The 17,254-nt window shown below is 33.8% G+C and overlaps 1 protein-coding gene across 1 annotated transcript; it reads right to left on the bottom strand.

Annotated features, from left to right (window-relative positions):
- Nucleotides 1-274: 274 nt before the first annotated feature.
- Nucleotides 275-16,005, bottom strand: LOC133185518 (dual specificity protein kinase Ttk-like). Its single transcript, XM_061320795.1, has 16 exons — nt 15,924-16,005; nt 15,272-15,423; nt 13,904-13,977; nt 13,399-13,505; nt 12,963-13,109; nt 12,210-12,438; nt 10,293-10,469; nt 9,930-10,066; nt 8,294-8,642; nt 8,034-8,079; nt 7,667-7,747; nt 5,530-5,693; nt 5,187-5,356; nt 2,308-2,519; nt 1,982-2,158; nt 275-960 (listed from the first exon to the last, which is right to left on the bottom strand). Exons 1-16 carry the CDS (start codon nt 16,003-16,005, stop codon nt 883-885), a joined length of 2,382 nt encoding a protein of 793 aa, XP_061176779.1. The 3' UTR covers nt 275-882.
- Nucleotides 16,006-17,254: the final 1,249 nt, after the last annotated feature.

The raw sequence follows: 17,254 nt of genomic DNA, 5'->3' as shown, positions 1-17,254 counted from the left end.
TAATATAATGTGTTAAGATACTTTACTTGTTATAATCAAGGTTTCCATTCCAGGACATATTATATTCTGGGCCCTAATTCATGATAAATTGTATAAAATATCTGTGGTATGGGGACTAACATCCACAAGTCAATTATACAAACTTGAATGGTGTGTGTGTATGTATATATATACATATATATATATATATATATATATATATATATATATATATATATATATATATATATATATATATATATATATATATATATATATATATATATCTGTACAGTTCATCACCATGACATGTTCTATAATATTATCAATGCTAATAGTTGAAAATGATCTCAATACATTGTCTCTCTTTAATAATTTGTGTTTTAGATGAATTTCTCATCAATGTCTCAAAATAAAGCAACACATATAATAGGCACAGCTAGAATTTCTCAATGTAAGCTCAATGACAACAACAGTTAATAAATGATAAAATACACAAGAAAATAACAAGCAGCATGTTGAATAACAGTCTTCAGTGTGAACACAAAGATTATACAAGTATGAGGTGGAATAGCACAGGTTGTAAATGGTCAATACACTCATATAGACAACAACATACTGAGAGGAATCCCTCCCCATGGCCCTCCAGTTTTAACTGTGGACATGAAAACCCTCCAGATATAAACGACATCCTTCTAACGTAGCTCCACACAGTGGTGAGAAATTACCTCAAAAGCTTCTGTATAGGAATACAACTTCAAAATGACTTCATGACTTGTGACTTAGAAATGACTTGACCACTTGCGACTTAGAAATGACTTGATGACTTGTGACTGGGCATCTCACTTGCTGAGTGCTTCAGTTAATCATACATGTTTATACAGAAACATGGGTTAACACACATCAGAGTGAGTGAAGGTATTCGTGCTTCAATAGTTCCTCTATGCTTGGTCTCTCTTTTGGATCACGGTTTAGACATTTCTGAAAAGTAAATGTTTTAAGTTTTATCTAGTAATAACTTATTTTCAAAACAAACTTAGAATAAAATAACCTTGGAAAATAACTTCCCAGAGATCAACACTAGGTTATATTAATATCAAACACGATGCATCAACACTAGATTATATTAATATCAAACATGATACATCAACACTAGGTTATATTAATATCAAACACGATACATCTACCAAGGGGATATTGCTACCTTATTTCCAGATCATAAAGACTTGGATTTTTTTCTGATTTATAAAAGCACATTCCATTTCGCTGATGGGAGAAAAACATACAGGTACTTAATTATTCTATCTGATTTCTTATGCATTATTCTACACTATTTGTGTCAATGAGTGATGTTGAAAGTTTTGAAAATCTCTACTTCCTCAGTTCTATTAAGGAGGCCGAGGAGTCAACAAATTAACCATCAGATAGAACTTAATTTTTTAGATATGATATCTTAAGCTGTCAACTATCATTTGGCAAACAAAAATTTCATACATTTATGATTTTAGTTTTAAAATTTGATCATTTTTGTATATCTTTACATGGAGCTCTTCTTCTAAAGGAGATCAATATAGTCTGAAAATGGCCACAACCACCCAGCCCTCTTAAGAACTACACAGTTGCCTGTGCGACAAGAACCATTTGTTACTGAAGTGTGTGATCCCAATAGCACTTTAAACTTTATACTGATGAAACAGATATTTTTTTTTACATGAATAAAATGTATCAAATAAAATCTCAAACATGTTGAGTCTTTCTATATTTTTTTGACAAGATTTTAAAACAAGATTTTTGAGATTTCGGTATGTTTTAAATCTCCTTGATTTTTTTTTCCTATCATGAGATCGTATCAAACATCCTAAGATACAAAAAATTGCCCATTCTTCCTTTTAAATTGTACAGCAAAGCAAGGCAACTTTATCAAATGAAGCACACTCTTAACTCAACACTGCATCCTGATACATCTCTAGGGCAAAAATTCTTTAATAAATTCATTCCTCACCTTCATGACGTCCATTAGCTTCTTGTCTTGAATCTCTGGAAACTTGATCTCATATTCAGGGTTGATGATGGCGTGAAGCTTAGCGATCTGCCGGACCACTTTCTGGAAAGGGGTGTGTCCATACACCATACAGTATAGAATACAGCCCAGGGACCAGACATCAGACTTCACATTGATCTAACAATTAAAACACAATTCAATCAATAGTTACAATAGCCTCTTTTTCTGTGTGACATACCAATTTTTGTTTAGAAAATATTTTCAACATCTTAGTTTTACCTCTTCCTCTCTATATGACAGAATTAGTAAACCAATTTACAACGTACCTTGAAGACAGGCTTATGAGAGTCCTCGTCTGTGTACCCACAATGCTCTCTGATGCTCTCGGGGGACATATAGTTCAGGGTGCCCACCTGTGTATCTGTGATAATACTGGTCTTGTCTTGCTGGATGGCTTTAGATATCCCAAAGTCAATCAGCTTCAAGTTACCATGGCGAAGGAGAAAATTAGATGGTTTAAGGTCCGAGTGAATAATTCCTACAATTTAAACACAAAGCTACACAATGGTTCTAACTCATTTCCAGTGCTAATCTTACACACATGATTTATCAACAATATTTTTTTGTATTTTTCAGGTGAATTTACAGATCTGAATTCTTGTTTAACTGAATAAACCCCAAAAATGTATATTGTCCTTACATTGAATAAACCCCAAAAATGTATATTGTCCTTACATTTATTTATTCTATGTAAGATAAACATCACATTATTCTTTCGTTACCCTTTCGTTACCTGGAAATGACATCTCATAGCTTCTATTTCATCTGTTGATATCAAACATCAAACACAGCTATATAAGTATTTATACTACATATTGCTCTCTGGCAATGACATAATGACATGTTTACCATATAAAGAACAAGGTACGCTTTCAATACAAATCTTGCCCAGTGTTTTTCAAAAATATGAAAGTGATGTAAGAAATTAAAACTCATGCTTTCTGAGTCGTTGAAATTCCATGCAGTAAGAACATACGAGGGTTGTCCCAGAAAAACGCAAACTTTTTGAATATTTCAAAAACTATTCGACCAAAATAAATAATTTGTTGCACCTTGTTGGGAAATGAAATTTTTGCTATTTTGACAAAATATTATAAAGTTTTAATGTCATATTCATGTAAAAATAGCTTTTAAAGGGTGTCAAATATCGGTGCTCGGTGCACGGCAATTTTTCGAGGTTAAGAAATAGCATTGTCAGAGAAGTTTTCTTTATTACCAGGCTATACGGAAATATAATGTGAAAAAATTACCTCCATTAAATCTCTCTGAGCTAAAGTACTCATGTGTAAAAATTCATGTATTTAGCGTCACAAATGACAAAAATATGACGTTTGATTCAAAAACACCTTTACTTAGATATTGTCAAAAAAAGTGACATCGGGCGAGAATGCGGAGCACCAAATTATCAAGCAGTACTGTTGAGCGGAATATGTCTCCTGTCCACATGAGAAAAAGATATGTGAACGATGGAATGACACAAACATATATCTCGGACACAGATTGATTCTTAGTTCAAGAGATACGAGGATGGCTTGACTGGTTATTCGATGGAAGAAGCATTTGGTAGACCAACAAACTGAAAAGTCAGAAGCTGGACGTCATACGTGGCGACGGCTGTGTAACTGAGAGAGCAGTTAGGTTCACTTATGACCTGGGTTGGGAAATTGTTAAAGTTTATTAAAAGAATGAATTCCGTGATCTTTTGGAAACGCAAATTAATGGCTGAGATGGATAACTTGATAACTAAAAGAAAATTAAATACAGTGTCGAATTTATGCTTCGAACGAATTTTATTAGACGCATGATTCCATGATAAATTCACAAACGCCATGAGTTACGTTTTGACGTCGTCAGTGTTGCGCGACAGCTATTTTGTAAGATTCGTTTACCTGGGAGAAAAATGTTATTTACAGAGATATTTTATTGAAATTTTTATGCATTATTCAAAAAATGTTGATTATGGTGTATGCCAATTTTTAACTTTATAGTATTAGTGAAACAAAAGATATTGAAAATGTTCGTGTTTTTCTGGGACAACCCTCGTATAAATCATTTTTCTCACGACTTCCTAAAGGCTAATTGTGACGTCATAAACTTGTGCATTTTCCCATATTTTCTTAAAAAGTTGCAGAAGGCATCAATTTTCAGTGAAATATTCTCTTAGATAACATCGAGCACATGCATCGCTCACAAAGATTTTCAGAAATATAATTTTTCAGAGGATTTTACACAAAATCCAAAAAATTGCAGTGGGCGACAGCTGTGGACGCTATTTTCTAAAGGAAAATAACCCCAGAATTGAGTCATTTTGATGCTTTTCTGTTTAAAAGTTTAAACTTAGAAATGTACCAAATCAATGACATCATAATTCCAGAGTGGTCTTCTTTCAAGCATTAAATTTTTAGGGCACAATAAAGCCCAAACCATACCTTCTTCTTACTTTAAATCATATATATTCTGCTAATAGCTCCCCTCCCTATATACCCTTCATTAAATTATTTTACTGGTTAACTTATGGTTACTTCTGTATGCCAAAAAAATTGATCCTTTTGAAAAATTTTCTCGGAGCATTTCAAATGAGCTATGCTGATGAACGATTCCGAAGAAGTGATTCTGATGGAATCATGAATATTGTAACTTTGTTGTGTACTCATATCAATTCATCTACCTTTACATTACTTCAGTCTGTTTACTGAGATAAGAGTTTTCTTATTGTTCTGTCCAGTAAAATGGATTTCAAATACAATGGGATTCATATAAAGCAGATCAATCCAACACATTTATATAATTGCAGCATATTTTTGGAGTCAAGATACAATATTGACTTTGAATTGACCATTAAGATTTCATGTAATTTTTCAAAGTGTGACTTCTCCCAGACTGATGCATGGATGGACAGGTACTAGACAAACCATCGAGTCTGTCATGCTACATAGGGCTGTATTTGACATAGATGATGAAAATCAAAAAGCTAAATTTCATGAGAACTTGTAGTTTACACTTCATAGACATGTAGCTGTTGCCCTGCTTGCAGCATGATGTGCCAGGACTATTTCTCGCTGTCTTTATAAGGAACCAACTCAATGATCACATCTTGGAATTCCAGCATTATCACTCAGCATCCATTTAATTCTACCTTACTCACCTTCTTTATGAAGAGCTCCTACTGCCTGCAGCATGGAGTGCCAGTAGAACTTGATATATAGAGGGGACAGGTGCCCCTCCTGTTTGATGGTGTCTTTCAGATATTTATCAAAGTCCAATTCCCCACACTCCATTAAGATGTAGAGGAGATTCTCAGACTCTTTATATTCACTGTAAGTACAAAGTTCATGTGCTTCATGTTTCAAAACTAAGTATGTTTTAGTAGATATTTGATTTTTTAATTATACTCTTTATTTCAAACAGGTATTCAATGCTCGTCAGATGCCTGATTCATTTCTTATGACAATCAACAAATACAATATTTTTTAAGACTGCGATCTTACAAGTCATGCAGAGTGATAACTTTTGGGCAATACTGTAGTCGTTTTAGGAGCTGAATTTCATTTTTGTAGCCCTCAATAATTTGTTTGTTCTGGTCCTCAAGTCGGACAACCTTCAGAGCAAGGATTTGTGGATTCTGTCCAGAGTGGTCAATCACTGTGTACACCTGTAACCAATGTAGAGTTAATTTACAAATGTAACATTAAAATCCAGGGAAGAACCTATTCCTAACCTGAACTTATTTACAGTATTGATAATGCAATTTTTTCCCCCACCAAATGTTGTCTCAGAAGTGGGTGAGAGTTGCAATATACATTAGCCAAAATATGACAACCTCTCTTCAGGGTGCCAATCTTGCTAAAGCATTTGATTTTTGCCATAGCAGTGAACATCAACCATATTGTTTTAGGTAATACATTTGATTTTAATAAGGAAAAAACTTCCAACGTTTATAGATTATGAAATGTATTATTATCCTTCAGAATAATAAAGTAAATCTGATTGGTTAAGAGCATGTTACATGCGGGGAGACAATTTGTGATGTCTTCCTCACACATAGGGTGATAACTGTGTTTTCTGTGGCTAACATAGCAGCTAGGTGGTTGATATCGATCTCTATTGAACGGACAGCTAGCCTAGCTGCTAAGCATTAGATTTTGAATAAAGATTTATCAGCAAAAACTTACTGTTGAAACAAAACAGTTTATTTCAAGCAAAAATATATGCAAATTTACATTTAATTCACTAAGATGTGGGAAATAACACACCTTTTTGTTTAAATCTTGTATGCTGCAAAGTTGTAACTAAGGAGGTCATCTTCGATTTGGTACTTAGCATTAAATATTTATGCTAGCTCTCCCTATGTAGCAGCTAGGCTAGCTTAGAAAGGAGAATCTGTCATGTAGTACAACTGGATGCAGAGAAGGCATTTGATGCTTATCATCAAAGCTTTTTAATGGCAATTGCTCCAATGAATTAACAAATCTAACAACTATATTTTAACTGAGTATAGTTTACATAGTGAATACATCCCACTGATACTATATTACTTTTTAACACTGAGTTGTTGTTCTAGCTATATTTTTAATGGAAGAAGGCAGACAAAGGGAGACAACTTTTTATTTAATACAAATTTCTTGAATTCATCAAATCTTGATCATATCCAAGGAAAGAAAAATGTGAAAATTACAACCTGTGAAATTAATCCCCTATACAGTATTATGGACTGTTTAGTAGGGAGACATTATATAAATATTGCATGTAGTTGAGTGTAACATTGAAAATCTTCACCCCAAGAAAAGTGGTTTTCGAGGTGTGAAAATTTTCAATGTTACAATCAACTACATGCACTATTTTTTATATTATACTGAATGTTTTATACAAATACATATAACAGTAAACCTTGCACGCATAAATTCTGCACAGTCACTATTTTTTGGAATATCACCCGTCGTCAAGCAATGTTGACTGTTGCTACGCTGGAGGGCGTTGCTTCATCATTCAGCGGGTAAGAGTGTTTTTTTTAACAAATGTTCCTCGACGAATCAGATTCAACTAATTTACATGAAAGTATAATATCACAAATCATCAGATCTGAGTAGGGTTGTCACCCTTGGATTACAGCCCAACTCTCACCGGTTATTTATGATGTCCCCCTTCTAAGTAGTCCATAATTGTATAATACCAAATGTAAAGCATGATTTCATTGTCTTTATTCTTGACTATTAATATATCTTTTTTAATTGGATTCATTTAATGACAAGTTTTAAAATATTTCATTAAGTTTCAATATCGAGATCATATGAACGATATTTAAGAGAGCAAATGCCACATTTTGATAGTTTACCTCAGCAATATATGCTTAAAAATTATTATCTTCTCTTTTATTTTGGAAACAAAATATTTGGCGTGCTTATTATATAAATGCATAGGATGTTTTTTTTTTTTTACAGAAAAATTGTACAAAAGTGGGGGCACAAATCATACACAAGTGTATAATTCAGACAAAAATACCTTTAGACTATGACCTCACTTAAGCAAACTAAGGAAATTTTTTTACAACTAATATCTAAAAACTCAGGTTAACAAAACTAGACATAGCTAACAACATAAACCACTTATATCTAAGACAAACCTCACCTTGCTGGAGCCACCATGACCCACACACTGTAATACTTGATACAGCTTCCCATTTACATACATAGTCTCCATGGTAGGCACCTAAAACCAAACATACAATAAAGATAGGACCAAATCTTAAAACCAAAACTGCTATACTGAGTAACAATTTCTAAATCAGTGATATGTTGAATAAGACAAAATTACTTCAACATCAAATTAATTTCTTGAATACAATGACATTTACACTGAAACTAAGAAGTTGGATGAATATTTCATGACTTTTGAATGTTATTCAGAATTTTTTTGATATCAAAGGAGAATCTCCACTTTTAAATTTATATACAGTAATGCTTTATGTCAGCTTTAATTAAGTATCATATCAAACCTTTGGTGAAGGCTTTTTGACAGATTCTTCTGCAACTGGATTATTCCTGGAAAATGAGGGGAAATTAACTTAACAGTAATACTGTGAGAATTGAAATTTGAATGAATTACACTTTACACACTGCAATACACAAATACAAAAACACTTCACAAGTTTCAGTTTTCTCACTACTTTCCTTAAGCATATATGTTCAATATATTTTACCTAAAAAGAATGTGTAAACATTTATTTTTTGCACTGTTCATGTTACCCGTACTCACTTAACATTTTCATTCTGGGATGGTTTCACTTCTGAAATTTTTTTAGGTGGTTCCACAGTGGGTGACTTTTGTTTTGGAGGGTTCACATTTTTAGGTGGCTCTGTCACTGGCGATCTTACAGGTGGTGACACATGTTTTGGTGAGGGCACAGTTAGGAGTGGCCCCTTTTCCTGGGAGGTTATCATCACAGGATCCACTTCCACTTGAAGTCTAGCCTCATTTTGAATTGGTTTGAGTGGCTCCCTATGTGGCACCTCTTTGAGGGGGGAGATATCCTTTCTGTGGGGTGTGGTGTAAGAATTTGTCATAGTCATGTAACCAGAAGTGTGGGCCTGGGACCCCATCAAACCTGAGAACAGATACATTTTGATAAGTAAACACTATACATTCCTTATTTCCACTTTCGTGCATATTTGTCAATATTTACATTTGCCGTGTTTTCTACTAAGCCAACTGTGTAATTGATTTGAAAGTCATTTTTGTGTATACTCACGTGTAGAAATATACACAGTGAAACTCGCCCTAAAGTGACGTCACAATGAGGCTACAGAGACGTTAATAAAAATGTAACGATATAGGGCAGCAAGAAATTCAAATATTGAGTATATAATTGGTGCTTTTAAACTTGTAAAATGTAAATATAAGGAATGTTTTTAAGTTTAGTGTGAATTATTGGTGTGCAAATCACACAGACTTGCACGTAGTCATATTTTTCATGAAGCGCTAGCGCGCTTCATGAAATATGCCTACGTGACAAGTCTGTGTGATTTACACACCAATAACTCACACAAAACTTAAAAAACATTCCTTAATTAATTCTGCTGATCTTAACTCAAGGTCAAATTCAGAAGTGAAGATTACTGGATGATTAGATAGTAAAATGGTAACTAGCTATAACAGTCAAAACCTCAGGTGGAACGTATTCAAATTTGAATAGGATCTTGTGGCTCTAGCCAATGACATCTAGGTGTTTCATGACCTTGACTCAAGATCTCAATTTAAAGGTCAAGGTCATTGCTCCACATGACATATTGAAATTCTGTGTAGACTATGTCTTTTGAATCCCCAGTGAAATTCAAGTCTGAGTATGTTGTTGCTGATGACATTAAAAAATTGCCAGGTCCTTAACTCAAGTTTAAAATACAAAGGTCAAGGTTATATCATCAAGGTCTTATAGCATAAGCTAGAGATATACTGGAGTAAGGGAGACATCCTTATGCATTTTGTTCCATAAAAAGAGTTGCCTACATAGAGCAGAAGGTTAGAGAAAGGTCTTGCTTTTTTACTACAGTCCTAGTGTAAGGGGTTGATACACTTCATTTTTCAAAATTCTATCATATGTCTGAGTTATTTTTTATTGTTAAAATCATAATAATAATTGTACCTATTTTACAATTTTCTGTATATGAAACTATCCAATAAAAAATGTTTTCAGCTGTCAAAAATGAACTATAAATAGATAATAAAATAAAAAAAACCCATATACATGTATGTTTCATATCACATCTGATATCAAACCAAGACTATTATCAGCCACTTGGCCTATGGTGGACTTATATTGAAGTCTTCCTACTTGAAAGATTTTTATCAAAGAACATGTTGAACTTGTAATGAATTTAACAAATATGCCGTGTACCAGTGAAGGATTGTCCATCGAGTGGGGTAAAGCTCGGAAACCCGTTCTCCCCGTCCTCATCCTCCTCTTTCTCTGACAACTCACTGAACGGTAGATTGAGCTTCTTCACCCTCTGGGGCAGCAAACAGGTCTTTGGCCTGCAGTACAAATTATTTCACTACAAATATATCCTATTTCTCATTGACTTTTAATGAAATTTCTAAATATGTAGCAAATGCTAACAATTTAAAAAATTATAATGCCATTTTTTTTTTAAAATTCAGCTTTCGCTTATTAAGAGTAAGAAAACATTTGAAGAATAATAAAACAACCTATAAATCAAGTATCTGCACTTGGATGTATTGCTGACAAAAAAAACTTTACTTCAACATGGCTTTAGAGGAGGAAGCCCCTCGTAATTCTGGGGTGCTGTGTGCCTTCCGCATGACAGGTTTTGCTGACATGGACAATTTGGAGGGGTTGGGGTGGGAGGTCAGTCTATGGCTGATAGGGGCTGTATCCATCTCCATGTCATGATCCATTGGAATAGATTCAGGCTTCCTGTTTAAGATACATGTATCTGACTTTACAGACCATACAGCTTTAAGACTCAACTTTCCAAAATGCAAATTTACAGAGCTATCAAGCTTCTGCTTTTCTGCATTTATTTTATGAACCTAATGAGGAGAAATTTCCTTTCTCCACATTTTTACTCATTTAAATTCATGCCAATACAAATATGTTGTGCATTATGTATGCAAAAGTTGAATGGAGCCATGAAGGCCATATGCACATGAGGAAAGGTTCAAAAGATTGATGCAAGTGTACAGCATTTACTGGGTATAGGGGGAAAAACTGTCAAATATACAGAGGAGTAGAGGAGTGGTGTTATAACAATGATTTTTTAAAACAATCATAAATTGCCATTAATAGGTGCTTTGACATTTAGGAGATTGGATGAGAGAACGTTTTCTTTGCACTATCAATATGAAATATATTGAAAACATGAAACAAGGAAAGATTTGTCAATTTGAACAACATGACAGATTTCCAACTGGGAAAAATGCTGCACAACACATGACCAGTGATTCATTTTGGTGTGCGTCCTGCGTAAATTACGCACAAATTTTGCTCAGGACGCATTATTTCAATAAATGTGCATCCCAATGGACGCAATAAATTTATAGAAGGACATGTACTATTTTAAATTATTTCAGTAAAACCTGATTCAAAACTTGACCGATTGCATCATATCCACGTGCTAAGCGATATGCATGAACGATTTTAACAGGTATAAGGTTGCCAACAACAGGTCAGGTTTCACAACTGCAGTTAAAAGCAATTATCAGAAAATATTTGAAAGTTAGATAGCATAGTTCGATTATCACTGATTATGTCTATACCGTGGAACGTTTCTGAAGCGAATACTATACCTTTGTATTTAAGCTGTAACCTGTATCATTGGTTTTTTTCTTTTCATTTTTTCCTTACAAGCTAAGAAGTATAAAATTTAATCATTTTTATTTCTGACTATTTGTCATTATTACTTCTTATTTTTTTTTACTTCATTCTGCTTCTGTGCATTTTATGACTGATACAATGTGTGAGATCGTATGTACGATCTAAAAATAGAACCAAAGTGCACAGTGGACAATATATTATTTTTATGACACAAAATCGTGTATTCTTACTTGGACAATTGATAGTAAAAGACTAAAAGTATAAATCACTCACAACTACAGTAAAACATTTGCACTTTCGTGCAATACCCTTTTTTATTTCACCAGAATTTCCTCTGTAACATCTAATATACGGTACCCTTGGATTTGGACGCATTGATTTTGGCACGGGACTCATTGTTGTCATTAAGAGGGGTCCTTTGGACCCATGATAACCATTTTCAAAATGAATCACTGCATGACACATATATATATATAGAATCTCTCATGATTTGTGGTTGGGTACAATTTTTATCCGATTAGTTGTGTGTTTTCTATCCCGAAACCTTGGCGACAGGATAAAAAACACTTGTAACAAGTTGGATAAAAGTCAAAACTAACCACAAATTTATATGGGAGATTCTTTATATCACATGTTTTATGCATAACTATTAATGTTTTTTCACTGTTTTAATACATGCATCCACATAATTTTATTTCATCACTTTCACACAAAAACCATTGTGATGGCAATGGTACATGCATATGAAAAAAATATTCAGTGAGTGATGTCCATGGGATAAAGAGGTAAACATGTGATAAAAAGGTATATATCCAAATATAAGAACAATGTAAGACTAACTTGAAGTTGTGAGGGTGGCAGAGAGGTGTCTCTGTGTTTGTCCTGGAGATGGCAGGTGTGGACTGGGAAGGGTCTGCCTTACCCCCCACATGACTGGGTCTGAACACGCCCCCTGTGAGGTTGGAGTTTGTCAGTCCGCCTGTGAGGCTACTGCTGGTCAGATTACCTGTCAGGTTACGGAGGTCCCCTGTTGACTCTGTGCTACTGGTGCTGCTCTTATTTCCAGAAACTGTACAAAAGTCAACAGCACAGATTAGCCTCAGAGCATTGAAATTCAGCAAAAATCAACAGCACAGATTAGCTTCAAAACAGTGAAATTCAACAAAAATCAACAATACAGATTAGTAGGATAAATCTTCAATTTTATCAATTGATAATCAAAATTAAAAATACCCTGTGTACATGTATGTACTGATGCCCCATCCCCTTCAAATCAAGACAAGGCAAGGGAAAATTGAATATAAGAACACAGAATGGCCCTGACAAGATTTTAACATTTTTGATCCCTCTGAAGTTGGCCTTGTCCAAATGTCCTCAATTTAGGGTCATTACACCTCCCCAAGCCATAAACAACCTCTGTGCCAAGTACATGTATAAGTTTCTATTCTGATGTTTTTTCACTGAAAAGTTTTTTGAAAATATATTCTAAAATAAGAAAGGTAATGATCCTGTAAATTTGGAACTTTTCAGTATAAAAAATTATCCTTATCTATAGCCTTATTTAAGTTTTATAACATTCTAAAATATGGATACCTGTAGCACACTCAGCCAAGATACTGGAGGTCTGCAAGTTTGTCTGGCCAGCATCCAGTCTCTGGAAAGCCTCAGTCAAAAGATGATCAGGTTCTGCCTCAAACTGCCGAGCCTTCTCCAGAATCTTACGACTTTTACTGACATTTCCTGCAGCAACACAAAATACATTATACCTAAACCTTGTCCTCTTTAAATTTAACAAAACATGGACATGCATTTATAGAATCTAATCATTACTACTGTGCTTTCACTTAGAACATCTGGAAATTACTAAGGTTTACTACCTTTCATTATTTATACAAGTATTTTAATTAAGGTTTCTAAATTTTACTTTTTTTTTGTAAAAAATATAAAATAAAAATTTCCCACATATACAACAAAATTTCCCACAAACTGAAGAGAGTTAAAACTTTGTTGTTTGATAACTACATCTGACCTTTAGATAACTCATACTCGGCATGAGCTATGTGTACGATGGCTAACTTCCGCACAACTCTCCTGGCACAATTGAAAAGGTCGTCAGCTTCATCTGGCTGGAACTTACTAAAAATACAGAACACAAATTACTTACTCCATCTACACCAACTAATTAATTCACATGAATTTCTGTATCTTGAAAACTAATATGGTAAACAAAAAGGATATGTCAAAGCCTCAAAGGGACTCTGATATAAATTTTAGTTGCTACTTAGAATACCTTGAAATGTAAGAAATCACCATTTTATCCAGGTCCCACAAGGTCCAAAATTTTGTGGTTTGAATGTTTTTAAATGTCTTTTGTTTCATTTTACTTGACAGTGTAAAGAAAGACAATTAGAAACATAATATTGCTTTCAGACAAATAAAAATTTAACATTCCTAAGACTGTTTCTATCAAAACCTGATAAAAACTACATTTAAAAAGAGTTGCTTTACAGTATTAACAGTTCATGTCTAGTTACCTTTTCATCTGTGCAAACTCCACAAAGAGAGCACCATAGAAAATGTTTCCCTTATTTTCATCCCTTGGAATTTTCTAAAATAGTTAAAAAAAAAAATAATGAGAATGACTAGTACATTTTAAAATTGTTTTCAGTTGTAGAAATCATAATTCTCTTAATTTCCAAAGCCATTCTAGTAAAAGTTAAATTTCTAAAATTTAGAAAAAGCTTTAAGGCTTCACTCTAGCACTGAGGACAAACACAGGCTTGCTACTTTTAAAGTTATTTTTTTTTTCTTCTAATATAATTAAATCCTTCTTGAAAATTTAGGAACCCTTTCTGAACCCAACCCTATCCCATGAATCAAAATTTGAATATACAGGTGACTCTCGATGGCTCGAACTCTGATCTCTCGAAGTTCTCAATCTCTCGAAGTGAACCTCCGGTCCCGTTTTTTTCCCTCTATATAACTAAGCAAATTTACTCCCGATCTCTCGAACTCCCCATCTCTCGAAGTTCTCTATCTCTCGAACCAAAATCTGGGTCCCGTTACACACATTTCATTGTTTTTTACTCTCTATCTCTCGAAGTTTTGATTGCGCATGTATACATGTCAATCAAGCGTAAAATTAATGCACATTGGACTTACCTGGATAACAGTGAACGCCTGGGGCTGGGATGGACGTGTTAATTGGGTGTTTACATAAATGACACTACACCTGTGAATCGTCCGAGTGTTGATATAATCAATTGGTTAACTGTTAAATTATAAACGAATCGCTTCACAACTTATTTTGACTAGACGGGACAATAATTTTGAGGAAATAATTTAGGGACGTGTCATTAAATTTTTCCATAGATTATGAACTTTAATATTATTAGAGTCTACAAAATCCCAGTTTGGCAAACATTGCACAAGAAATCCTATCTCAAGAACTGAATACCGATTACGAACAATCTTGTGAAGGACCAATCAAGCCCGGGGGAGAGCCAATTAGATAATTGCTATTCAGGTTTCATGTAATCATGAAATGAGAACTAATAAATATTGAAACTTAAAATAATCATTTTATTTATTCAAAATACGATCATTGTTTTTGAAATCGAGTGAATTACCTGTAAAATATGAAAGAAAACGTGTAATGACATTATCAACATATACTTCCGGTATGTATAATAGTAGAGCAATGATGATCGGAACTGAAAATTCCGGATTTTATTTACTTTCTATCTCTCGAACCCCCCGATCTCTCGAACTTTTCTTACGGTCCCTTGAACTTCGAGAGATCGAGAGTCACCTGTATTTAAATTTTGTAACATTTGGCACCACAGTTCTAGATCAGAAAAGCTCTGTATGGTTTTTCTTTCTGACAGGTAACTAATACTTACATCAAATGCTGTCTCATACAAATCTGACAAGTAATTATGATGCTTGAACTCGTCGGAAGAATGTGCCTTTGTTGTCATATACCGCATAAAATCCAACCAGTCTTTAGGCTTGTTACCTCGACTTTGAATCAATTCAATCCATTCTTTTGGATCTACGTAAAGAACAAATTTATGATGTTAACAGGTGTCCTTAGCTACTTTAAACATGTTAAATATATTACTCTAACTTAACTTGCTGACATATACATATACATGTATAAAGAAGTCTTTGCAAAAGACATTGGACCATTGGACCTGACCGATGTACAAAGACTCAGGTCCGATGCATCATATATTTTATGGAACAGGAATGTCTGATGTGCCTCGTTGTCTGGTTTTGAGTTTTATTTTTTTGACACAGTCATAAAAACATTTGTTTTTAGAAAAATATTCAAACAAAGCTAAGTACGTAAATGAGTGTGATTAAAACTGCATGGACTTAAGATTTCCTTGAATGCATTTTTGCATGTTTCACTTTCTTACATGAGGTTTTTCGGTCTGACAAAATTTGGTTCGGTCCAGTGTGTTCCTCAATAAACTGTCACGTTATCAAATATCCTGTGACCAAAAAATCTTTCCCACAGATTGATAAACACCTCTACTGTTTACTTACCTTTTATTTCCAATGTTCCAGTGTCAGAATTTCCTAGTCTATTGAGTTTATTCCGTAAACTCTGGATATTAACTTTACTCATTCTAGATGATAAAAAAAAAATAATTAAAACAAAAATGACAGGTGAATGGTTTTGGTACTTCCTGATTAGTTGAAAATATATGAATTTACTTAGAAAATTGCTAATTCTGTCAAAACTATCGTTCAAAATAACAAATTAAAATTGACAAAACATTCGATATAGCTTATTTCTCATGAGTGAAAAATGACAATAAAAAGGAATAAATAGCAGTTAACATATAAATTTAAAGATGGTGTATACTGTAGAAATAGTAGACACGGTCGCGTTTATAAAAACACTGAAATTTATCATTATGAAAAGACATTGATATTGACCTACGGCTATGGCATAATTAATACGCACGTCCCAGTAAGAAAGTTGATGAATTGTCAATCGTTAAATACTATAGAATAGATTAGGAGCTAAAATACTACAAATTTTTCAAGAATAATTTTGCCAAATTCCGCAGACCTACTTTATTTTCTCCACCGACCACCGTCAACAGCGACGAGCATTCATTTCATTTGTTTTTGAGTTTGCCGGCTTGCTAAGAAAGAATGATTTTGATTGGACAAAGAAAATGAATACTAAAATCGTTTTGAAAATAAGAATGCTCGACATTATTATTTCCGGAAATTCATTCATATGACATAAACCCAAAAGTCTAGTGGGCAGTGTCGTATATTCCTAACAGACAAAAAGACTGAAGCCTACAATTTATTTCCCCCACAGTTAAAAAATTAGATTTGATTGAAAATGAGAAAAAAAGTTTATCATAGATATTATAGAACATGTATGTATACAATGTAGGTCCCTGCTATTAATATTATTTTTTTTGGTCGTCAAATACAAAAGAATGGAACATAAACATTAACTTTTTCGTCTATTCACTGTTTGAGTTTCCCCAAATAAAGAGGGTCAGGGCCAAGAATTTTGGTGGGGGGGGGGGGGGGAATTTATTCTGTAACATAGGGTGAAGCCCCGGGTACCTCCTACCTGAATTTTAATTATTTTAATTAAAAGTGAAATTTAATCTTATAATTAGCCTACGTACATGTAGGTGAAGTTACACTCCTCCTAGAAACCCAAACACATTTTAGCGATTTTCTGTATTTAAACATATTTTATTGAAACATAATCAATGGGATTGGACACAAGTTTTATCAACTTAGATCGTCCTTTCCAACGCAAACAAAATGACAAAAACAGATACACGTGATGTACAACCAACAAATGTACGATAAAAAAAGGTGCAAGGAAATAAGAAAGG

The sequence above is a fragment of the Saccostrea echinata genome, unplaced genomic scaffold (assembly GCF_033153115.1).
Source record: "Saccostrea echinata isolate AGI-Se365-2 ecotype Australia unplaced genomic scaffold, CSIRO_AGI_Sech_v1 ptg000012l, whole genome shotgun sequence".
NCBI classification, from domain to species: domain Eukaryota; kingdom Metazoa; phylum Mollusca; class Bivalvia; order Ostreida; family Ostreidae; genus Saccostrea; species Saccostrea echinata.
The sequence above is the reverse complement of the archived record's forward strand: the minus strand, read 5'-3'. Positions and strand labels throughout refer to the sequence as shown.

Excerpts from the sequence above, each read along its gene's own strand:
- LOC133185518 (XM_061320795.1), bottom strand. The coding sequence starts at position 16,005 with ATGAGTAAAGTTAATATCCAGAGTTTACGGAATAAACTCAATAGACTA. Across the intron at positions 10,067-10,292 it reads TCCTCTAAAGCCATGTTGAA|GCCAAAGACCTGTTTGCTGC; the intron begins GTAAAGTTTTTT and ends TTTGTACTGCAG. Across the intron at positions 5,357-5,529 it reads GTTATCACTCTGCATGACTT|TGAATATAAAGAGTCTGAGA; the intron begins GTAAGATCGCAG and ends TTGTACTTACAG.